General features: G+C 47.1%; 2 protein-coding genes across 9 annotated transcripts in view; both read left to right on the top strand.

The window, feature by feature from the left end:
• The window catches only part of PNPLA2 (patatin like domain 2, triacylglycerol lipase), a 28,984-nt gene extending 19,197 nt beyond the window's left edge, over positions 1-9,787 (top strand). Inside the window, exons 4-9 of the mRNA XM_021555182.3 lie at positions 619-828; positions 1,719-1,779; positions 2,454-2,621; positions 3,053-3,185; positions 3,583-3,705; positions 4,537-9,787. Coding sequence (XP_021410857.1) covers positions 619-828; positions 1,719-1,779; positions 2,454-2,621; positions 3,053-3,185; positions 3,583-3,705; positions 4,537-4,801 — 960 coding nt within the window. The 3' untranslated portion in view covers positions 4,802-9,787. The remainder of the gene's footprint in view (positions 1-618; positions 829-1,718; positions 1,780-2,453; positions 2,622-3,052; positions 3,186-3,582; positions 3,706-4,536) is intronic.
• Positions 9,788-10,816: 1,029 nt separating this feature from the next.
• Positions 10,817-23,633, top strand: part of CRACR2B (calcium release activated channel regulator 2B) — a 46,003-nt gene continuing 33,186 nt past the window's right edge. For 2 of the 8 annotated variants that reach the window (XR_014955990.1, XM_085581616.1), the window contains exons 1-2: positions 16,411-17,034; positions 17,686-17,800. Coding sequence is in view for 2 of the 8 variants with exons in the window: in XM_085581616.1 (XP_085437742.1) it covers positions 16,878-17,034; positions 17,686-17,800 (272 nt within the window). In the remaining 6 variants the exon portion in view is untranslated. Of the gene's footprint in view, positions 10,968-13,487; positions 15,504-15,538; positions 17,035-17,685; positions 17,801-18,203; positions 18,510-23,633 lie in introns of those variants that run through there. The other 6 variants (XM_085581615.1, XM_077784242.2, XM_085581618.1 and 3 more) reach the window with 6 other exon arrangements.

The following is a 23,633-nucleotide window of genomic DNA, read 5'->3' as shown; positions in this document are numbered from 1 at the left end:
TGCAAGGGTAACACAAATGTTTATGGTACAGAAGAACAGAACATTCTCTGATAAGAGGGTGCTGTTAAGAGCAAACCCCAAGTCCCTTGTGCTCTGTTATCACACCAGAGCAAGTGGATTCCCAATGTGTGTGTGTGTGTGTTGGGATTGCTGCTCGATAAGCCCACTAGCAACAGATCGGCTGGTTTTTCTCATAGGTAACAACAAACCTTCTGCCAGCGGGGACTTGTGTCTGAGCTTATTCATTTCCAACAGAAGTGAAAAATGGCACAATGTCACAGTGCGAGAGCTTAGATCAGGGCTAATTTACACTGCAGGTGGTTGTTGGTGTGTATTACTATTTAATTGGACAGCAGTCAGACCGCATAGGAGATGTAAGTCAGCAGTCACACAAGTGAATGTGCCTTCCCTATTGAACACTTGTGAGCAGCATACTTAAGCAACAAAAAACACATAGCAAAAGGAGTTTTTATAAACAACACAGCTGTGCTATCACTGGTTTTTACTCCTCCAGTTCTCTTCCCAAGCTGTTGGCACAAACAGGAAAAGGGACATGGAGTAAAATAGCTGCTTGATCAGTTGTGAAAATGAAGACTGCTGAATTTGTTTTGATTTCAGAGATATGTTGATGGAGGGATTTCTGACAATTTGCCCCAATATGAGCTGAAGAACACAATCACGGTGTCTCCGTTCTCGGGAGAGAGCGATATCTGCCCACGGGACAGTTCCACAAATATGCATGAGCTGAGAGTCACCAATACAAGCATCCAGTTCAACCTTCGCAACCTCTACCGCCTCTCAAAGGCCCTGTTTCCTCCGGAGCCACAGGTGAGTGAGTTTCCTGGCCACACCAGAACTTGGGGACCACAGATCTTGGGCACTGTGTGCACTTTGGCAGGAGAAGATTGCAGACACTGTTAGTTTTGTATCTTGTAGCTTTGTCTTTAATCTCGACATTACCAGCCCAGTGACTTGCTAAACCTTGAGCACAGGGTTTGTTTTCATTTTCTGCTTGAATATCTAGAATTCAGATGGTAGCAGTTGCTTGGACAGTATTCCTATGTTGCTCTCTCTAGAGTAGTCATTGCCTGGAAAACAGGTTCACTGTAAACAAAGATGAATTAGCCATCAGAACCAATGTGCACTTCAGTGTGTTAAGGTAAGGATGGAGCTGCCAGTATGAAGCCTTTCTACTGTATCAGTGTAGCAAGTGGCACTGCAAACTTTGTGTACTTCTGAGAAGATGCAAGTGCCAGATAGCCCTGACATTTGGACTTAGTAAGCATGCATTCATGTGCTGAATGACTTGGGCAAGTTTTTTCCACCCCCTCTCTAGTCTTAGCTGGCTTTATCTGCAAACACAATGGCCCTTCCTGGCACCTGCAGGGAAGTATTCTGGGCTGCTTGTCAGTGTGACTGCCTGAAGGATGCCCACAGCAGCATCAGCTGTAGATGGGGCAATGAGATAGCTGCAACTCTGTGCCCCCACTTAAGTAGGATTCTAGGTGTCCCTTCCAATCTAAATTGTCCTATGATTCCCATAGCCAATATATTGATACTATACCTCCCATTCCTGCTCAAAGCTTGAGCAAGGCTGGCAAGAATGATACTTGCTCTTGGGATAGCGCAGGAGTCAGGACAATTCCTCTGAAGCCAGCATTGTGGTAGGTGTTTGCTCAGCCAGTTTCCACATGAATCTTTCCTTCCTCTGCCCACAGGTGCTGCGGGATATGTGCAAGCAGGGCTATCGAGATGCACTGCACTTCCTGAAGAAGAATGGTAAGGCACTGGCTATTTGTAGGGTGCACTGACTTGCCTGTTCTGTGCCACATTTGGTGCCTTGGCTTTGAGAGTAGTTGATGGTGCATATGAAAGGAGGAAGGGAAGAACTGAACTGTCCCTCATATACTGCGGTATGGAATAATCCTTAATGAGCCTTGCCCTTCAGGAAGGAGAGGTGGAGTGGTGACCTTTGCAGTTACCAACACAGTTGCTGGGCAGCAGTACCATTTGGGGCTCCTGCAGACACCCTGCTGCTCTCCGTGTGTGGCTGGGTCTGTGGGCGCTGCTCTCCTGCCTCCAGCCGCTGCGGCGCTGGGTGTGCGCCTGCTGCCACCTCGTGTCTGTGGGCAGTGATGAGGACCGGGATAACTGGGATTGCACTGCAGGAGGGAAATCTTGCATGCAAGATGGGCGAGTGGCAGGTTATAGCAACAAAACTCTGCCAGCTGCGAAACTTAAAGGGGAAATGTGAGAACTTCTGATGGGGAAGGAGAGAATGAATTTAAACTAGCAAGGTTTGTATCTCCTTGTGGTAAACATCACAAGAGCTGTAAGCTAAAGAGACTGGGCATGACCTCAGCCTGAGGGGAGTTAGGCTGAAGCAAGGACTGACACTCTAAAGGCAGGGCAGCTGGTTTGTGTCATCCTTACAGTATAACTTCTCTTCTCAGGTCTCCTTCATCCTCCAAGTCCTGCCCGTCCTCTCCTTGCCATAGAAGCACCTCCAGGAGACAAGAAAGAGGAAGAAACAGAAGCTGAGGACCAACTAGAGGACAACACTGCCCTTGCTGTTGTTGAAGAGCATATCTTTGAACACTTGCCTCCCAGACTGAACCAAGGTATGATTCAAAGGGAGAGATTACAGGTAATCTTCCTGTGCTGCCTGCTCTGCCTCAGAAGATTACTGGGATGTGTGGTTATTGTGTATAGCTGGGGTTCGTCATGCCCAGGAATTGAAATGACACCTGCTGAGGGTTAGATGGATTGGGGGGGTCTCAGATAAAGTTGTGGCTCATACTGGACTGGGAGAGGTTGATTCATTTGACAGTGTTCTGCATGGTAAGGAGAGGAGAGGGTCTTGCTGCTCACTCCTTTAGAGTCTGATGAAGGTGAAAGCTGCTGGTTTTAGCTGTGCTCAGGGAATTACTAACCCTGAGCAAGACTTTCTTAGAAGTGGGGGTTAGCTGCCTCAGGCTGAGTAACTTCTGAGGTATGACAAGAAAAGATTGTCCCACTGGGGATATTCAACCATGTTTTCTTCTGCCTTCAGCTCTCCTGGAGGCTTGTGCTGAAAGAAGAAGTTTCTTGACTGGCCTGAGCAACATGCTGCCTGTGCGTGTGGCCACGGCCATGATGGTCCCCTACATGCTGCCTCTGGAGTCTGCAGTTTCCTTCACTGTCAGGTGAGCCTTGGGCTGGTCCCTCAGTGGTGCTCTTCCCAGTGCAGACAAGTATTTCATGTAGCTGTAGTGTTTAGCCAGAGTGGGATTCTCTCTAATTCTGCACTGCTGGTATTCCTGGGGAAGAAGCTCTTGACATTTATCAGATATGACTAAAAAAACCAACCAACCAAACCCTCACAAAACCAGAAAAACAAAGAACCCCAAACTTTTCCTATCTTCCTATGTCATTTAGTTACAGCCACTACTTCCAGCTTGGAGGAAGATTGCTGTGTGCTAGAACTTGCCCCAGAAAATGGTGATAAATTTTTGAGCCTTAAGGGAGACTTTGGACCTGGTCCTCTTTTAATCATATTCTCTTGCGTGGCCCAGCTAATGGTTGTTTCCTGTCTCTTTACAGGTTGCTCGAATGGCTCCCAGATATCCCTGAAGATATAAGATGGATGAGGGAGCAGATGACAGAAATCTGCAACTATCTTGTGAAGAAAGCCAAGAAGAAACTAGGCAGCCATCTTTCAGCCAGGTATGGCTGCTTTTCTTCGCAGCACTGTTCTGAAGGAGCTCTTCATTTCCCCCTACACCTTTGAATTCTAGAGACTCTATTCCACTGGAACAGAGGAAATAAGGCAGAAATTGACCAGAAGGATTTAGCACTTAGACTGAAATGCAAATCTGGTCCACGGTTTCTCTTGGCTTCTTTAAATGTCAGATACACTCAGCACATGGTCCCCTTCCGTTGTGCCATTGTAGGAGACAAAGTCTAACTGTCCCCTATTATGGGGGACATTGTCTAAAGTAAGTCTGATTAAAACAGTATGCCAGCTTGTTTCATGCTCCTTCTACAAGACAGAGGTCTTTGTGACATTTGCTGGCCCAGGATCCCATGAAAGTTCTTTCTGAGAAGTACTTGTGTTCAAATGACTTCTTCTACCTCAGTATCTCAGCCTGGTTTTTGTGGGGAAGGAATATGGTGGCCAGGGAACACAAAAGAGTTTCCAAATGAGACCGAGTGCTTTGGGCCTGTGCCTGTGCTTCTGGACTGAACTCCTGCAATAGCTCCTGGCTTGAGGCTGTGGCAAGACTGTTCTGTGGATGAGGATAGAAAACTCACAGTAGCACTCAAGGGGTCCCAGCTGTGGTTTGATCCTAGTACAAAGGTATAATTCTTACCCAAAAGAGTTCATGGTCTGAATAACTGAGAGATGTGACGGGGGGAAATGGGCACACAGAGACTTCTCACTAAAATCATGTAGTCAGTTTAGTACAAAACAGGCCTGTGGTACTGGCGCTCTAGTCTGGTGGCCTGCTCAAGTCTTCCCATTGTACTGAGTCTCTGCATGTATTTGCCTTTCAGGCTTTACTACCACCTCGAGCTGGGAGGGCCCCAGAAGCTGCCGATTTCTCCCGCGGCACCCTGTGGTGAAGCACTGCCCATGTGGATGAGGAGCAACCGCTCCGTTTCTGATGTCATGATGAAGTGGGAGGAGTACCAGCGCCAGCTCATGCTGGGCTTGCTCTGCATCAACGTGGACATGCAAGCCTCCCTCTTCCCTCGGGAAGGGTTTCAGTTAAAGCTTCCACCTCTAGACTGTGCAAAAGAGTGCCTGCCACTCTTCTGAGCCTGCTGCTGTGAGGGGATGAGAGTGGGTGGGAAGGAGAATGGACATAGGGATGGACCAGTCTCATCCCCCAGCAGCAGGCTGTGCCCCTTGCTCCTGAGTATGTTGCAAAGGGGATATCCCCTGCATGGAGACTGGTGGAATTGACTGTAGCCATTTGTTGCCCACTGGGCCAAGCAAGGACCTTGTGTTCAGAGCCACACACAGGCTGATTCCTTGCTCTAGACTTGTGGTGAGGCCTGGCCATTGCCTGTGGCCAGGCTGATGCTGACCCAGCTGGGCTCTCCCACATAGTGCACTTTGAATTGCCACTGGCTTTTTACCGCCAAATAACCAGGATGTAGATGACGCTCTCAAGTTCATACAGCTTTGACCTCCCTTGGTTTTTCAGAGCATGTGTCTTGATTCCTCTCCTTAAATCATCTGACAGCCCTTAGTTCTTTGTGCTACTGAAAGATGAAGTAGCCTCTTGCCAAAACAATTTTTCTCATGGCTTTCAAGTCTCCTCCAGACCTTCCTCTTTGCTGAAACCATGTCCTTTCCTCTCTCCCTTAATTGCATCCTCACCAGAAGCCAGAGCTGGTCCTGCAGAAGACTACACTGGAACTGCAGAAGTGTAGAAAAGTTATGTATTTTCCCTGATTCATGTTGTCCTCATGTCTCCCATTTTGGTTGGGGTCCTCAGGGAACTACTGTGACTTGAACTCTGAGTGTTAAGTGATTGAGCTTATTTTAAGAAGTAATTTTGACAGATTTTTTTTTTCCAGGGAAACATGTTGAATTTGAGCCCCTATTCCTGACTCTGTGAATGGAATTGGTGTGGGGTTGCCCTGGAAAAAGCTCAGCCTGGCTATCTCAGGATCAACTTAGCAGCTGAAGCAATATGAAGTGATTGTAGGAAGATGAGAATTGTGCAGGGCATGTTATTTTTGAGAGGCTTGTGGTGGAGTGTCACAGCAAGTGCTGGGGAAGTGGCTGCCTCTGACAGGGTCAGTTGGGCTTTGCTCCTTAAGGGGCTGTACAACTGAGGCAAATTCCAAGTGGGATACAGAATGGGTCTCCTGCCAAATTGAGGCTTTTATCTTTCTTTTGCTCAGAAAGTTTGGTTGTTGAGGCTTTGGAGCAAGAAGGATTTAGGCTTGTAGCTACACCAGCATCACAGCTTGTGTGTCTTGTGTTGTAGCTCAGAGGTCCTGCTCTGCAGCTAGCAATAGCAGGAGCATGTGAAGTGAAGACTGTTGATGCAGATGCAGCCACTTGGAACTGGCTCCTCTTTGTCTTGCCCCTTAAAAGACCGGAGCTGTAGCAGAGCAGGACTCTTGAGGCACTGCCTTCTCTGCAGTGGTCTGGTTGTGGTTTGTGTGAGAAGTATGAACTCCCTGCTCTTCACAGGGTGAGACATGGCTTCCTGTGGGACTTGCATAGGTTTCAGCTTAGGTCTTCACACTCTGACAAACCCAGCTCCTGGTATCTTTTTCTGTTGCTTGTCTTGCTACATGAGGCGTCTTCTACCTCTCCTAGCACAGTGTGCAATGGCCAAAGCAGACATATGCTGTCTATGCTGGGGAGCAGGACAGGGTATTGGAAGCTGATTATGTAGCCTATACACGGAATAGTAATTTTTAATAGACTCTCTTGTGCACCTTAGATTTAGAGAGGGAAAATAAACCCAGAAGTTGTGCTAATCACTGGAGAAAGTAGTACATCTTTATGAGCAGTGTGGGTGACAGGGTGGGTGCTGTTTCATATGAGCACAGTTGTGCACTGGGCATGAGTTTGGTGTTTGTGTGGAGATGGATAAGCATCAGGATTTTCCTGCAGTGGCTGTGCCAAGCTGGGAGGCAATGGAGTGGGCCTCTGCCCAGGAGGCAGTGCAAGAATGAACTTGTGACTTAGATTGTCACCCCACTGCTTTGCTGGATGAAACAAGGGCCTGTGTAGTTTACAAAGCAGGCCTGCATTTATGCAGTCAGATTTAGTCTTAAGCTTTGCATAATTAAGTCAGTTAGGGAACAGGGAAGTCACTACAGGAAGAGAAAAAATTGGAGGATTCTGAAATCAAGACAGAATATTCAATTACCAATCAAGTTGATCTTGTGATTGTTTAAAGCCCACAGGAATAAAATGGTAGATGCTAGTGAAAGTGAACCAGCAACAAGCTCCTGTCACTTAGTGGAAGCATGATGAATTTGATGAAAATTGAAACTGAGAAAAGGCGGTCATTTTGTGGTTTGGTATGGGATTTCTTTTCTTTCACTGTTTTGGACTACCTTCTTGGGGGAAATGGCACATGCACAGCTACTTAGATTGCTAAATGCATATCTCTTGTCCCCAGTGCACACAGAGCAATTGGCAAGAACATAGAGATATTTAGTGGCAAGAAATTAAGGCATTTTGTCCAGAAACAAAACATCTGAGAGGGGCAAAACTGCATAAGAAAAATCTTCTGTTTAGGAGCTGCTGCCCTTTTGACTCTTTTTTTTTTTTTTTTTTTTGAGTTAATTTATGGGTGGAGAAAATGATGCAAGTATTTTTTTATCCCTTCTTCCTGGACTGGTAAAACCACTGAGTGATTATGTAAACCACTAAACTATGAAATAAAATACTCTTGGCAACAGAGTGTGCTAAGAAGTTGCAGCTTGGCACCCTTACCCCTTGCCTTTTGCATCAGAATTGACTGGGCTGGTGCTGACTGGGCTGATGCCACTGTCTTCCAGTGCTCTGATCCAGAAGGCTTGGGGATTTTGGTTCATGCATTTCAAGAGACTAACAGCTGTGCCTGGTAAAAGGCCTGAGTTTTGTTCTGTGTTTCACCTCATCTGTAGTTTAATTTATTATATTAGCTTCTCCACGAGAAACTTTTGTACACTTCAAACTATAACCACAAATCAAAGCTTGGCTTTAAAAATAAAGGTCTAAATTTTCACAAGGAAATTCCTGTTCTCCCTATGCTAATTTGCAGGGTGTGAAGGATACTAGGAAAGTACCACTCTGCATTAACCCTTTCTTTGCCTGTTTTTATTCCCCAAGTGTTACAATGGCTACTGTAGGCTTTATAGATTTGAGCTCTGATAAGGGAACTGCAGATCTGTTAAAAATACCTGAAACTAACCTCATTTTCCTTTTTAAAAGTTTTACCCATTTGCTTGAAATTCTTGCTGCTTGTCCATTACACATTGCAAAGGATGAAGGAACTGGGGAAGATCTCCTTTCCCACTGCTGAAAAAGGGCTGTGTCAGCTTGTGAATAGCTTTTTGTTATGCAGTGCTGCCTTGTCTAGATGAGACCCCACTCTTTTTGAAATTCCTGGAAACCTTGTGATAGGCTCTGGATTGGATATGGAGAGGTTTATTACAACAGTGCTCACTGGAACTGTTCAGCCCCTTGTTCTGTGTGTACCTCATGGTGTGCAAAGTTATCTTCTGGGCAGCCATTGCTGATTAACTCTCACTTGCCAAGTCTGGAGGAGCAAGGTCATCCGTGGCAGTCAGTCCATTCTGCTCCAGATTGTGTAGCTGGGCAGCCCAGCAAGGCTCTCCAGTGTATGGAGAGTGAGAGGTCAGGTTCCTGGACAAAAATTCATCTTGTAGTCCATGTCCATAGGTCCTTATAGCATTCACTGGATTCCTGCAGGAGTCCCAACCCTTGCTCTTTCCACTGTTTCACATAAAGGGTCTGTGCATTCAGGAATCCACTGTTTTTTCCTCCTTCCTGTGTTACTAATTGCTGCTTCTAACAAGGGTAATGGTGACCTTGTTGTGCATCTAACCAGCTCCTAACCTGTACAACACCATAGAGTTGTTTTGGGTACAACAGTCCATGCCTATGGCATGCTCTGTAACCGACAAGTAGTGTGTAATTGGTTTGGTTTGCTGCCTGCCCTACTGCTAATTCTGTTGCAAGCTGATTTTCAAGGGATAGGAGAAAATACTGACCACTATGTATAGGACCTAGGAATTGTTCTCTCATGGCTTCTTGGAAGGCTGTGTACCTGCAACACTCAGAGAATAAAAGAGAATCTGCTGTCTGCCAGCACTGGGGCGTCCCTAGTACTTTTATATTCCTCAGTGGTTTTATTAATTTATAAAAATTATCTAGTAATTCACTACTTCCTTGGAGGAAAGAGCTCTCATTTTTGCCAAAGCAGTTGTGGGGGAAATACCTGAAACTCTGTGTGTGTTTATTCTTTATGGGAATAAAACAACAGTAAATTTCTACTAAATATATGCTAGATGTTGTGGGTGGCAGGGCTGCCAAAGTCAGAGGGCCTTGCCAACAGTTTTCTCAAGCTCTTCTTAAATCAGTGAGAGAATGGCCCACCTCACCTGGCTGCCATGTCAGCCAGCTTGTTTGTGCCAAACACGCTGTGCCTTTACAGTGGGCTCTGGCCTCCTGTCCCTCTGGTGTCTGCCTTTCTGAGTGCAGCAGGACTCACTCCCCTCTCCTCTCCCTCCTTCCCCTTGCCTGCTGGTGGGACATTGCTCCTTTTCCAACCTGCAGGCAGCTCCACCAGGACAGCCCCTAACTGCATCCACCTCACTTTTTGGATCCACATCAGCCCTCCTGCACAAGGAGGATGAAACTCTAGTTCCAAACAGGGGACTTGGAAATGTAACTTTGAAATAAATACCTCTCATTCTGGGGTTTTCTCTTGTTCTTGAAAACAGCATCTAAAGCAGCACTTTGAGCTTTGTGTGTCTCCACTGCTGCCACTAAGTTTGAGAAGACCCTTAAGCACACAACACGTGGAGGTCCTGTGGAAATTACTGGTGTCAGAGCAGCAACTAGACCAGCAATAGCATAACAAGTTATATATTTACGTGGCAATGTCACTAAGTAGTGTTCACAGTCACTTTAAAAGTTCAGTATTAAATTGTTGATGCTTTTTTTTTTCTTCCTGTTTCTATTTTCTAATGTTTTGCTGAAGAAAATGTAACTATTTATTTTGGCAGAAATATATCTTCCAATAAAAACTTTCTCAATATATTTACCTGGCTCTGGTAGGCTGCTTCTCTTGCTGTTTAAAAGTTTATTCAATATTTTTCGCATGTAGTGTATGATGTGGGTTTGTTTTGCTAGGCCCAAGCCCATTCAAGTTCCTCTTGGGGTCAGTATTTATCAGTACACAATAAAGAGGGCATTTTGGTCCAGTTCTGATTTACTCAAGCCTAAATGCCCCAAGTGCTGTTAGCCTGTTTGTTTGAGCTCTGTGGCAGACCCGGGTTTCCAGGAGGAATTAAGCACTCTCTTGTGGGAATAGCAGGTGTTTGGCACCTGTGAAAGGGTTAGTAAAACGTTATCCACAAATCTGAAACTTCTCCATTACGGGACCACCCCTTGAGGAAACTGACCCGCATTCTAGGGAGTCTGTTTCCTCGCTGGTGAAATAGATGGTTCTGTTGTGTTTCTGTCTGTTATGACAGCTACCGAGGTCTGCCCCGGTTACTCTGCAGCTGGAACGCTTGGAAACGTGGGAAGGCCGGGGCTTTCCTTGCTGCCAGCCCAGGGCTCTGGGCACGGCGGGGCTGCGCAGCAGGGACAAGAGGCTCCCACAGGCGGGGGCTTGGCGCTGCGGGGCTCTGCTGGATCGGCAGGGCTCGGGCTCCTTTGTCCAGGCTTTTGCCAGCCGCAAACTTTAGGAAGAGACTTTGTTGTGTGCTGTCCCGTGGCGGGAACAAGTGCTGCAATTGGCACTGTGGGGTGCACCTGGTAAAGCAAACAGCTTTCCGAACCTCCAGTACTGCACGATAACAAACCCCAACCCGGTGCTGTTAATCCGTGAAACGGAAAAAGCCATAAAGCCGCCCGGGCGCTGCCTGCGGCTCCGCCGGGGGAGCGGCGGCGAGCGGGGCTGGCTGCGCGGCGGTCCCGGGCCGGGGGTGCTGGGGGTGCTGGCTCTCCCTCGGGGCGGGGCTGTGCCGCCTATCCCGGCGGTGCTGGGGGTGCTGGCTCTCCCTCAGGACGGGGCTGTGCCGCCTATCCCGGCGGTGCTGGGGGTGCTGGCTCTCCCTCAGGACGGGGCTGTGCCGCCGATCCCGAGGGGCCCGGCCCGGCCGCCCGCCCGCGGCCCCGCTCATTTCCGGCCGGGGCCGCCCCGGCGCCAGCGGCGGCTCCGCTCCCGCCAGGGCGGCCGCAGGTGCCGCTCGCTCCCGCCGGGCCGGGCCAGGTAAGCGCCGTGCGGGCAGTGCGGGCGGCGGTGCGGTGCTCCGGGCCGGGCCGGTCCTCTCCCCGGGGCCGGTCCTCTCCCCGGGGCCGCTGCCGGCTCTGCCCGGCCGGGACCGCAGCCCGGCTGCTGGGGAGAGGCTGCCACGGCGAAGGGCCCCGCCAGCGCCTTCACCCTCGCCTTGCCGCCCCCGCTGCGGCTGTGGGGAGAGCCCGGCGGAGGGCCGGGGGCCCTGCGGGTCCTCGCCTGGCCGCAGCCACACGCCGGCCCCGTCCCCAGCTGCCGGAGGTCCCTCGCCGGTGGCGGGCGGTGCGGAGCATCCACAGCGTTCCTGTGCGCCGCTGCCTCCTCCCGCACACAGCGCTCCTGAGGCGGGGCTGCGGCCGTGCCGCGGCGCGGGGAGCGCTGCCTGGTGGGGTCCGGCATGGGGTGATGCCTCTTTTGCCCTCTCCTCTTCTGTCGCTGTGAAGCCTGCAGGCTCCTTTGATAAGTGGCCGCGGAACTTTGGTCTTTCTTGTTGAACCTGAGTGGAGACCTTGTTATTTTCTCTTTTCCTTTTTCCAACATCCTTTGTTCATGGAACATTCTTTCTTGCCATAGTCCAGGCACTGCACCTTATAAAGATGCTGCGGGTTCCTACAGTGGCTGTGTTGGTGCTGCTTCTCCTTCTCTGGAAGGAAAAAAGAACCAGAGCTTTCTCTCTCCTAAGACTGCGGCGTCTTTCTCTGTAATTGCTTGCACTCGTGGGATGCACTTCGGTGAATTTGTGTGTTGAACCTAAGTCCTTCCTGTAGGACTTCCTGAAAATAGCTGAGGGGAAAAGAGGTCAGCTGAGGGGAAAAGAGCCTCAGACACAGGGAGATAGCTGTGCTCAGGAATATCCTGAGGAGGCAGGATAATCCAAACACAACTTACTTGTTTAGTTGTGACCTGCTGAGTTCTTGCTTTTTCTGATGGTTGTTCTGCATCAGAGGGGACTCAAAATACCTTAATTTCTCATTTGCCTTCTGCAGGCTCAGGAGCAGTTGTATCTTATTTTTCATGTTCTAGAGCTACATTTATTTCTGAGGATCCTCTAACCAGTTATATGTAGATTAATATATATATACATGTATATTTGCTGAGGGCTATGGAAATTGCTTTTCTTGACCAAACAGATAATCAGTTTGGTCTGTCCTTTCACTGTCCAATTCAGGTGGTCCAGAGGAGGTTCTGAAAAGCTGCAGTGAGCTGGGATGTCTCTTTGCCAGGACACCCTGCTCCACAGAAAGTGATGTGAGGCCTGAGATATAAAATTTTAGAATCCTTTATAAGATGGCATAAAATGTCTCTGAAGCTACCTTGCTGGGCAAAAAATATTCTCATTCCTTGGAGCATCACTCTCCTCTTGGCCTCTTGTGGCAAGCTACAGTGGGAGTATCAACTATATTCTGCATATATAGGATAGATAGGAAAATTTCTCCCCCACACCCCAATTTGATGCATCTGATGAATCGAGAGCCTCCTGTCTACTGACCTGAAGATGGTGCTGCAAAGGAGGGCTTCAAGTGGGGCTGTCTTTAGCAGCACACAGACAGTACTGGGGAACTGCTGTTCCTGATGACTTTGCCTCAGAAAATGAACTAATGGGATGAGGACAATTGACAGCAACAGATATCACATGGGCTCAGCTCTGCACAATGCTCTTCATGGTCAGAGAGCTTTAAGGAGATCGATCCCTATGTTTGGCAAACTAAGTTTGATTTCCATAATGCAGCTACTTGCTGTCTAAATATTTTTGATTTCATAAGGCTGCTCAGGGGACTGAATCCTCCCTCCTCTCCTCCCCTGCTTGCAGGAGCTTGTCTTGGATGTAAGGACAGTAACAAGAAACTTCAGCTGTAGCAAATGTGCCATCTTCCACTGAGTGGAGCAGCGTCTCCCTCCTTCCTGCCAGATACCTTGGCTTGTTATCCTTGTAAAGTCTGGGGTGGAAATACTTGGTTTACTCTGTATGTCTGAATCTCTCATTATTCATTTGTTGTCCTACCAGAACAGCAGAATTGCAACAATTAGCAAGAGCTTCTGTCCTTTGTCACTGTGTATCCTTGGAGGTACCCCCTAGCCCAGCAGCTTGAAAGGGAGGTGCTGTGGATGTCCTGATTGACCCTCCTAGTGTTTTCCTAGCAATGTTCTCTTTTCCTCATCCTGCACCCCTAGCCTTTAATTTCTTGGCTGATGCTGAGAAGAATTTCCCTCTGCACGTCCCTAATGCACATTTTGCTAACCAAACCTGACCTCTGCAGCTGTGTAATGAGCACTGGAGTGGATCTACTAAGTATTCCCATAGGCTTCTGCTGTGTTAAGGAATACCAGGTGCTCCCCTCTGGCCACATGATCAAAAGGTTTGCCAACCCTAAGCTTTTATATACCACCAGCCACACATTAAAAAAACCAAACCATAACATCACATATTTTTTTCCCCTTTTAAATCCCATTATTAATTTGCTTTTTCCTGCTTATTTCTTAAAGATTTCTGGGTGTCTGTATAAGCTGCCAGGAATTCTTGAATCTCTGTGCTTCACCTGACTGCAGGACCTAGGTGCCTTAAGCGGAATAACAAAAACTGTGAGCTCTGGGAGAAGACAGCACCCAAAGTAAAGGTGGGCTGTGGCACTGTGTACTTTCAAATGCAGGCTGGAGCCATGCTGGGCTTTCCCGTGCTTAGTTCAGGTTGGAGTAACATGGCTGGGAAGCCCTGTGGACTTTTTAACCAAATGTTTGTGTGACAGAGCACTAAAGCAGCAACAAACACTGTCTTGTGCTCTCAGAGACTGTGGCTTCAATCTAATCATAGGTTTGTTTTGGAGGAAATGAGATTTGGTGCAACGCTTTGGAAGATTACAGCGTTCTTATCTGCTTGGCATAACTAGGGGAAAATCTGTCAAGTAAAAAGAGTGAGAGCAAGGAGGCTTGTAACATCCCTGCTTTCTATCCAGTGAAGTGTGTGATTACAGTTAATTTAGCAGACATGTCATCTGAAGGAGGAGCTCTTGCCTCTGTTTCTGTACCTTCAGTCTCTGCTGTTACAAGACTTTGTATCATTGTTCTGCACCAGTTCCTGCCCCATCTGTGTGGAAGGGACTGCCAGGTTCAGAAGGATTGTCTGAGGATTGAAAGCCATGCAAGAAAGGCTTGTGTTGTTCTGGGAATGGCAGGAGAGCTCTGAAAATGTGCCTGGGAGCTGTGAGCCTCCTGAGATTTGCTGTGGAGCTCCAGCAGTGTGTGGGCTTGGGGTGGCTTGAGCTTGTGTTGTTGGTAAGATCCTGGCAGGTGTAAAGGTGTCCCTGCTCACAGCAGGTGAGGTATCCTGGGCTGAGGCAGCTGTGTTTCTGGAGAGATGAAACTGTGAACAAGGGGAAAGCTCTGAAGACCTATCTACAGCTTTTTGAAAGAATTAACCTTTAGCACATGTGCTGAATGAAAGTAAAGTAGTGCAGTAAAGACTTTAAAAAGCCTAATTTTTGTAACTGTGGAATAAAGGTAACAGATCTACTTGTTTATTGCATTCTACTTCAAGCTCTCCCAGTGAATAGCAGGCAGGATATCTGCAGACCTTTGGAGGAGTAGCTGTGTGGTGTTAAAAATAAAATTGCGGAATGTCTAAATATGTCATTTAGGCTATGGAAAGCAAACCTTGTGGGAAAACTTCAGCTATGTTTGGATATAGCTAGGTGAGTCAAGCCTCTAGAAAAGGAGACAGCAAACTTGCAGGCTAGCTGTAAACCCTTGGCTGAGCATGGTGGGAGCTGGGCAGAGGTTCAACTGCAGGGAGGCAGATGTAACACATCCCACAGGAACTTGGTGGCCCTCACTGTTACAGTAGCTGAATTTCTCTCCAATTTGTTCAGCATAACATCTATGACTAAGAGTAATGCTTTTATCTGCCTCATTTCCCCCTCTTCTTCCCTCTGGAAAATGAAGAGCAGAAAACCAAGTTCATCTCCAGCTGGGAATTGAAGTGGTAGGTGACCTATAGGTTGAAGCATGACAAGATGTTGCAGTCTTATCTCCAGACAAGACTTCTGCCTCCCTGTAAGCACTGCTTTGTTTCTTGGCAAGGAATAGTGGGGCTGTATTGTGTCTAGGGAGGGTGAGCTGTGTGCCTGTGCTAGCACCTGAGCTGAAGGTGGGGCAAGAAGTGTATGCATTGCTGAGCCTTATTTTCCCCCCAGCCCTCCCTTGTGGACTGAATGCCCATTTTTTGTGGGACAGGCAGGCCAGCAGAGCCATCTGCTCTGGGGTGAATTGCTGCAGGCTGAAGCTCCTGGCTCCTGCCCAGCTCCCCTCCTCAGCAGGTGCTGAGCGTTGCCCAAGAAGAAAGACAAGCGTCATCATTGCTTAGATAAGATAAAGCATGACCAAAACCCTTGGCAGTTGTGGCTAGATGCTGACTGGAATTTGTGCAGCTCAGAGGAATAGCCAGGCTCTTCAGCTGCAGGGAGGGTAGCAAAGCCTCTTTAAAATATGGAGACTCGATGCTGGAGCCCAACAGGGAAGGTGAGTGTAAGGGTGTGAGTGAAGGAACAGCCACCAGTAGCCCTGTGGGCAGAAGGACATCTGTGTGCCCCTGTGCAGACTCTGGTTGGATGTTGCTTCATGGCAGCTCCATCAGCTTGGTGCCTGTTGAGCAGGGCTGTGTGGGTGACCTGGTGTCTAGCAGGGCTGAGAACCTCTTCAGCAGCAGTGTCTCTCTCTCTTCTCCTTTGGCTTTTGAAGTTCTGAGATATCTGTTGTCCTGAACTTTCCTTCTGTCTGAGATCATGGAAACTCAGAAAAAAGTTCAGATTTATTGGAGGGAGAAAGGATATGTGGGCGCTTTTACAAATGTCCATGTTTTTTCTGTTGCACACTTTGTTCCTGTGCTTGAGAGCTGCCTTCCTTCTTCCTTATTCTCTTTTCCTCTTTAAGGAGTTTGCAAGATGCCTGATCTACCTTTGCTTACTCCCAGCCATGTAGCCAGAGGGGTAATCATCTGCTTGGTAGAGGTGCTCAAACCCCTTTGATTTAATGGATTTCCTATGGCACAAAGTCTCTTTCGCTTCCTATGCAAATCGGGTTGCTCAGTCAAAGGCGCTAAATGCAAATGGACCACTTGTAGCTGTTCCCTCTTGAAGAGTGGTGTGGGCTTTATGCCCATGGAGATGAGCCCTCAGGAGCTGGGAGAGCAGAGAAATACAGGGATTTATGCTGAAGAAAGGTCAGCATGGCTGTAGTTCACCTGTTCCTGGACATGTGAGGTGGGATACCAGGCAGGATATTTCATGCTGTCAGCATCAAATAAATAAGTGTTTGTAGGAATGGATTAACACCTGCCAGTTATGGGTGTGGGGGGCTTGGTTGGCTATTGTCTCCCCTCTCTCCTTACCAAGTCCCTGCTGCATCCCAGGGCAGAATCTGTGCGACTGTGATTTGGTGACACAAGCCACTCTGACACCTGGATCGCTTTCCTGTATTCAGGTTGGGTAAATAATGCTCAGTCTGTAATCATGTTTGAGAGCTCTTGCTATTGCCCTAGATATGGGGAGCTGGAGTGATGCTTAGATTGGCTTAATCCAATTCGATCTGAAAATCCACTGCTCTGAACAATAAATGTTGCGTGTGGGGGGTGGTATTCAAGTGTTTTTACTAAATCAAAAACCTTTTAAGCATTGGTAGATGAAACCTTTTTCTTTTCAATGTGTACCACGAAATACACAGGATATGCAGTATGGTTCAATTAGCATTACTATGGGAACCATAACTTTTTGTATTTCCTGGCCTTTATCCGTGTAACACTAAGGATTCATTAATGTGCCTCCAAAATGTGGGGTTTTGGGGGTGGTTTTTTTGTGTGTTTTGTAAGCTTTTTTTGTTGTGGTCAGTACTTAGAGAATGTTTATAAAGAACCCCAGGAGGAGATTAGAGATAGGACAGGGTGCAAGGTGCAGGAAAGCAGTTTGCTCCCTTTTTTGTACTGTTCTAGCAGCATCCCAGCCAAAACCATGGGGCAGTGTCAAGCAGGACTTGTGCAGCAATGGTGAACAAAATGGTGAGTAAACTGCTGCTTGGAGGCAGATACCTCATTTGGTATGGGTTTGTTTGGTTTTATTGGGTTTTTTGCCACAGCTGCTCTGTTAGAGCTTGCCCCAGGGGATTTGGAGTCCTGCAGCTTAGGCAAAGCTGAGCCTTCGAGGAATGGAAAAGTGATCATGCCCTCTGCTAGAACAGATTCCTCCCAGATGGCTCAGGGGAACTCTCTGACCCTGTTAAATCTCTACTAAAGACAATTGTGATTGTTTGTAGTAGGCTTCATGTCCATTTTTTAGTCTGGATTTTGAAATAAGCATCTTAAAATAATAAGGAAGGATCTGTCTTTGCCTTCTACAGGTCCCATTTACTTGCTGCTGAGAGAATGGGGCTGTTTGAAGCTCCTCTCTTTCCAGACTGATGGGGTCTCTGCTGTTCAGACACCAGCCGGAGGCTTCTCAGGGGAAATTTGGTGGAAGAGGGGATTTTCCTCTCTGTAGAGGGTAGGCTTGCCTGCTCATGATTTGTATGGTGAAGCTTGTTTCCTGGGCAAAAGAGGCATTTGAGGCAGGGGTGAGAAAAGGGCACAAAACCTTACCAGGTGATGAAGAGCCAGCCTGCCTGGTCTTAACACTTTCCTTTTTGTCTTTCCTTTGTCACCTGTCCTGAAAAGACCTCAGGCTTAACCAGGAGGACCTGACACAGCTGAGAGCATCTTTGTGCTGCCTGAAGACCCTGGAGCTGCCACTGAGCGACAAATCCCCATCTGCATATCCAGCTGTCATCAGGCAGGGATGGCTTTGCTTCCTTTTGGGGATGCTGTGGGATAGAGTGATGCTCTGCCAGTGGCAGGACAGAGGGTGGCATTTCTGGTTGCTGCAGTGAGACAGTCCTGGGATGTGCACCCCACCCCTGGTGTGTGTTTTATGATGCTTTGGAAACATGCTGCTTGTCCTGTCATTTTATGCTTTGCGTCTCTTTTCCCGAGTTCTCTGTGCTTCTCTTTGTGAAACAGGTTGCCAGCCTTGTAAAACTGGAGTTAAACTTGAGGCAGGATTCACAGGGGTAGTTTCCAGCCCTTGCCTGGTGCAAATTGGTTGGGGGCAAGGCAGCAAGCTAAGTAGAAGCACAGCTAGAGTTTCTCAGGGAAGGTAAGTTCAGATGAGGGATCATCTGCTTTCTTACCCCTTCTTCCCCTCTTGCTTAAGGCAGCCCAGAAAGCCCTTCTCCCTTGCAGCTGTGCATAAGGTGGGATTACAAGGAATTTACCTTGGAAGCTCCGGGGCAGGTTTTCTTGTGCTGCCCTCTGAACCGAGGACTGCGAGGCTGTGTTGGAAAGGGGCTGAGATGCGGAGGGAGCGGTGCAGACCACACCTCCTGGCTTGGACCGGCTCTGATCCTCTATTTACAGTGGCGGTGTTCCTTCCCCTCTAGCTTTTGCTGTGGAACACACTGCTGCTTCCAGGGAAGGGGAGCAACACTGTCCTGCTGCTCCAGGTATCTGGGGACACCTGCAGAAAGACAAACTGGGGTGGAGGGGAGGGAAGAACGTCTCTCATTTGGGCAAAGAATTGTTTTAGCAGGAAGTCTGGACGAGTTTGTGAGTTGCTCTGTCTCAGCAGTTTCTCCCTAGGAATTTTCTGTTCCGACTTCCTGCTTTTGCTTTAAAGCAGCAGAGTGGAGCTCACTGAGTGCAGTGGCATTGTATATCACTGCAAAAACCAGTTGTTAGTCCTGTGACAGAGGAAGGAAAATTTATTGATTGGCTTTCAAGAGCTGGGGGTGTTTAATTAATTAATGCTTCAGTTTGGATCACTCGAGGTCTTTGCAAATGTCGAATTGAAAAAACTTGCTCTCAGTTCTGACGTGGTTCTGACAGATGCTTAACTGATTCTAGTGACTTACTGATTTGGGAAGTTGCTGATTTGGAGTAATAGCTGAATATTAGAATGTGTGAGATTGTGGGATGTTTTTAAATTATTTTTTTAAAGAAATGGCTATCTTGAGCTGGTCTGACTAAGGTTTTTCCACTACATGCTTTCTGAAGACAACTAGAAATTTTTCTTTAAAAGCATTTGGCAGTAAATTTCCCACTATCTCTCATAAACATAGCTATTCCCCTATTCTCCTCCACCCTCTTTTGTAATCCCACGTCATTGTTCCTGCTGTGGGCTTCTGACTTAGTGACAGATTTTGTCAAAGACAGGAATATCCCCCCAACCCCATAGTGATTTTACTTTTTCTAGAACAATGTTATACACGGAACGAAAGCACCTCTCAAACAGTATCTGCTTCCAACTTTGCTTTAAATGCTGTTACTTGCCTTGATTGCTCTTTGCACTAAGCTGTGCCTGGTATGCCAGGAACAGGTGCCCTTCACATGCCAGTGTTATTCTGCTTTGTGGAGGAGAAGCTCAAGGCTTGTGGCTGCTCAAAACATTCTCTAGTTTTCTGTCTTGTAGAAGTCTGAGGCTTTTAGTGTTTGTTGTGATTGTCCCCTCTGAATGAGGAAAGGAGAGGATATTTCTGGTATCTTGTACTAGATTGTGGAATTCTTGCACATTCGGACCAATTCTTTCTTCTTTTGGGAGGGGGAGTGGTGGTATTTGGATTCAAGACTTTACCTGTGCTCCCCTCAATGATGTGACAGCCAAGCAGTGTCTCTGCTCAGGGCATGGACTTCACCCTTTTCTAGTGCATAGGTTACACTGGCATTTCAGGAGTGGTGTTCTGCACAGCATAGTCAACACCTCCTGAGCTCACAGGAAGGAGCGAATTTTTACCTTTACCTTACTCTTGGCAAGAGGTGAGAGAGATAACCAAGTGTCACACACTTGTGCATAGGGCAGTTTTCCTCTCTGGGAGGCAGAGAATGGGTTAATCATCTTCTTGGAAATTGGCTTCACCCACCTGCCTCAGCTCTGTTTGTTGTTCTAACTACATTTGCAGAAAGGTCAAACTGTCCATGCATCCCTCCTGGGCAAAACCAATACAGCATCAGCTAGAGAGATACTTGTACAGGGAGCTGTGGTGCCTAAAATCCTATCCATACTCATTCCTACTTGTAAATATTTGCAAACCTTTTTTGTTTTTTAAGTGAATCTTGCAAGTTCAGAACAGTGAGGTAAAGCTTTTCCTGCTGATCCCACTGCTAACATGTAGCCTAGAAAATATTATGGGGGTGTGATAGTGGTGTCCAGCTCTCAAAATATTGGAGGAGAACTTCTTGGGATGAGGAAAATATGCTTGAATGTCTTGCATCCCTTCAGCAGTTGTATCCAGCCCTCTGGGTAGCAGAGAACTTGCTGGCTCAGCTGGAGAAGAATTTACAGTTTACCACATGTATTCGGTAAACAGTGTGAATGTTTTACCAAAAAGAAGTTTTTCTTTTGAAAGGGGGAAGGAGAAGAGGATTGGGCAGTCTGATATTGTGGTTTGATATTGTATCTGTGCGTGCTGGGGGAGCAACTGAGGACAACATAAGACTATGAATTTTTCTTTGTGTGAGGCCAATTTCAAGACAAAGGATCTTGATCAACAAAGGTGAGGCTCTTGCGCACTTCTCTGAGCTCACACCTGTGGTACTCCAGGTGAGATGGCATTGTCACAGGATTTTTAGCCTTGGTACAAAGAGGGCACTGAAGTGGCTGAGGAAAACTTGCAGCTGGCCAGGAGGGACCTGTGCTCAAGTCAGTGGGTGGCTGTTGGGAAATTTAATAAAGAAGTGGCAATACAAAATTGGGAATCACCTGGAGGAAGCCATGAACACTTTTTTTGTTGAGCATCCTGAGGCTGGGTGGCAGGAAGCTCATCCTCCATGAAGCAAAACCAAATGTTTCTCCCTCTTCCAACAGAGATGAAAACTACTCAGAATAAGCCTTGAAGAGTGTGACTGACTTAAACAGTGACTCTGCTGGGTGAGGGTGCATATGTAACAGCAGCCCAGGAGGGATCCTGCTGAGGCCAGACCAGGTGTGAGGTTGTCATGGAGAGATTCAGCATCTTATTGGCAAGGAAAATCTTTGCTCTGGTATGACATAGGCAGCTAGAATCTGAGGACTCAGAGGAAGAACTGAGTGGATTTCTATGCCTGTGGTGGCCATAACAGTTGTGGGGAGAAGCCTGGCCTTTGGCTGTCGAAGTACCGAGTCCAGTTCATTAGACTTTTTGCTGGTGAAAATGCAGCAAATGCGTGGTCCTTTGGGTCGAAGATTCCACGTACTTTGAAGGGGGGTTTGTGCAGATGTGAGAGCAGCCTATATTCATGTTGAGGAACAGGCTGAACCAGCCCTGTGTCTCCTACAGGAGCTAATGGCTGATACTTTCATCTTCCCAGCATAAAAATGGGATGATTCTCTCCTAGGACACTCTTTTAGCTATTTGTGGAAAAGAACATTTTCCCCAAACCAGCTATTTTTTGTAATAGTCCTTCAAGGACGAACTCAGAGCAGAACAAAACAGCCGCTTCTGCAGCTCATGAAATGCCTGTGACATTTTCAGCACCTCATGTCAGTGAGGTGACACATTCAAAGGCTTTACAGAGAAGTGATTCCTCCTATTTGACGTGCAAGTACCATCACCAGCTTAATCTTCAGCTCCTGGATTCTTTTCTTAAAGGAAGCAGTGACTGAATTCTTCACCATCTCTGCCATTCAGGAATTGGTTACACAGACAACTCCACAATGCCCAAATTTTAGCATTTGAAGCTTTGTGTATCCTTTAGAATCTTTTATCCACTTATTAAGCAAAAGGCTGTTTCTATATATTTTTGCCTTAGACAACTTCAAGAACACTGATGAAATGTGTCTGGCCCTCCAGCAGCAGAGGACTGAGCTGTGCCTGCTTTCATCCTGAATTTTTGTCTGCAGGACACCAAGCATGGTTGCATTCCTGAGGGCTGGGGAAGAGCCTCATGTACCTGGTGCCTCTGCTGCTTGCAGGGTGTGAAAGGAGTCTCCTCAGCAGCCTTTCTCCTGATGTGTCCCTGCTGAGCTGCAGCAGCTCAGGTCCTTTTTAGCTCAGTGACACCTTAGCTGTTCAGTAAAAGGTGGCATGAGCCCAGCAGAAGGGTGCTGAATCCTGGTTGTTGTCTCTGATACAACCTGCTCTGCATGCAAGTTCTCCCTTCTCTAAAGGGGCAGGTAAGGCAGGAGGGAGTTGCCACTCATGTTCCATTAAACAAGCTGAGGATCTCCCCTGGATTTCTGTCATTTCTTGAAGAGCTTTAAATGCCAGATTAAATTTGGATCTTGTCTTCCTTATGGGGCATTCCTACCTGCCTCAACAACCCCTGGAAAAGAGGAGTAGAAGAGTGTAGGGATCTCCTTAGCCTGGGCTCTCAGTTCTCAGTTTCTACTTTGAATCAAAAATGATCCAGTGTATCCGATGTCAAGCACCAAGTCCTCTGTCTTCTATCCTCTTTTTCCCACATCTAGGCTGGCAAATAAAGTTTCTTTGCCTCTTGCCTACCTGCCTGGTCTGTAGGTATCCCCCACAGAGTAGATATTCTGTTGTCAACATACTTGGTGTTAGGCATGATCTAATTTCTGATTGCTGAACTCCAAGCAGCACCTACCTCCAACTTCACAGTATTGCTAGTGATGTTTAGCTAATGCTGCAGTATATAAGATGATTCCTTATGTGATGTAATGCTTTGTTCTGTCTCTTTAGAGAAAAATTTCAATAAACCTGTTAGTTTTTATAAAGTAAAGGAAGCTGTTGTTATTTGTCATGTCTTATTGCAGGCATGCTCTTTATTTTCTGAGAAATCAGCTGTGTGCCAGTCACACTGACAGATCCAATATCATTAGCTGTTTATGGAAAAAATGTGGTTTGGATTTTGTTTTTAATTGCTGAGAATTAACTCTTGGCCCAAATATTATTAGAGGAAAAACTGATGCTTTCTCTCTCCATTCCCAAAGCAAAACAACCCAGCAAAGCCAAAAGCCCAATTAGTAGGAGAGGTTCCAGTGCAAACACTCTCCCTCACTGTTTGCTGTGCCAATGTTGTACCAGTGTGAGAGAGCTGCAGAGCTGGTGGTGCCAAAGCTGGGGAACAGCACGAGGGTGTGGTGGAGGATTTGTGGCAATTTCTGGGGTGAAGGATCTTGTTTTGGGATGCTGTAGATACCTATCTGTGTTCCAGACTGCTTATGTTGATAGTTCTTGGCACAGTCGGTGGTTTCTGTTGTGCTGTGGAATCGGGAAGCATGAGTGAGTGCAGATTTAACAAGTTTATTTGTTCACCTCTTGAAATGGAAAAAGAGAACCATTACCACTCTCAGGTTGCTTGGTGATAAGACCTAGAGTCTGAATCAAACAACTTTCCCCATGGCAAGATTTTTTTAGCAAAGATCAAGAAGTTGTTAATGAAGTTGATAATTGCTCTTTGATGATCTTTGGTAAGGGAAATAGTGAATTGCAGCACAGCCTCTTTTTAAGTTGCTCTTCAGAATGACAAAGGCTCTTGAATCTGTGGTGTTTCTGGGATGTATCCTACTGGCATATCCCACGATGAAGTAATCCAAGATATGGCAGTAGGGGTTAGATCATGGCTTTCAGGCTAGGCTAATCCCCTGCTGAATAAACAACACAAAGGTTCCTGGATTTGTTCCTGTTTCC

The sequence above is a fragment of the Lonchura striata genome, chromosome 5 (assembly GCF_050655825.1).
Source record: "Lonchura striata isolate lonStrDom1 chromosome 5, ASM5065582v1, whole genome shotgun sequence".
NCBI classification, from domain to species: Eukaryota; Metazoa; Chordata; class Aves; order Passeriformes; family Estrildidae; genus Lonchura; species Lonchura striata.
Note: the sequence above shows the minus strand (reverse complement) of the source record. Positions and strands in the feature narration are given on the sequence as shown.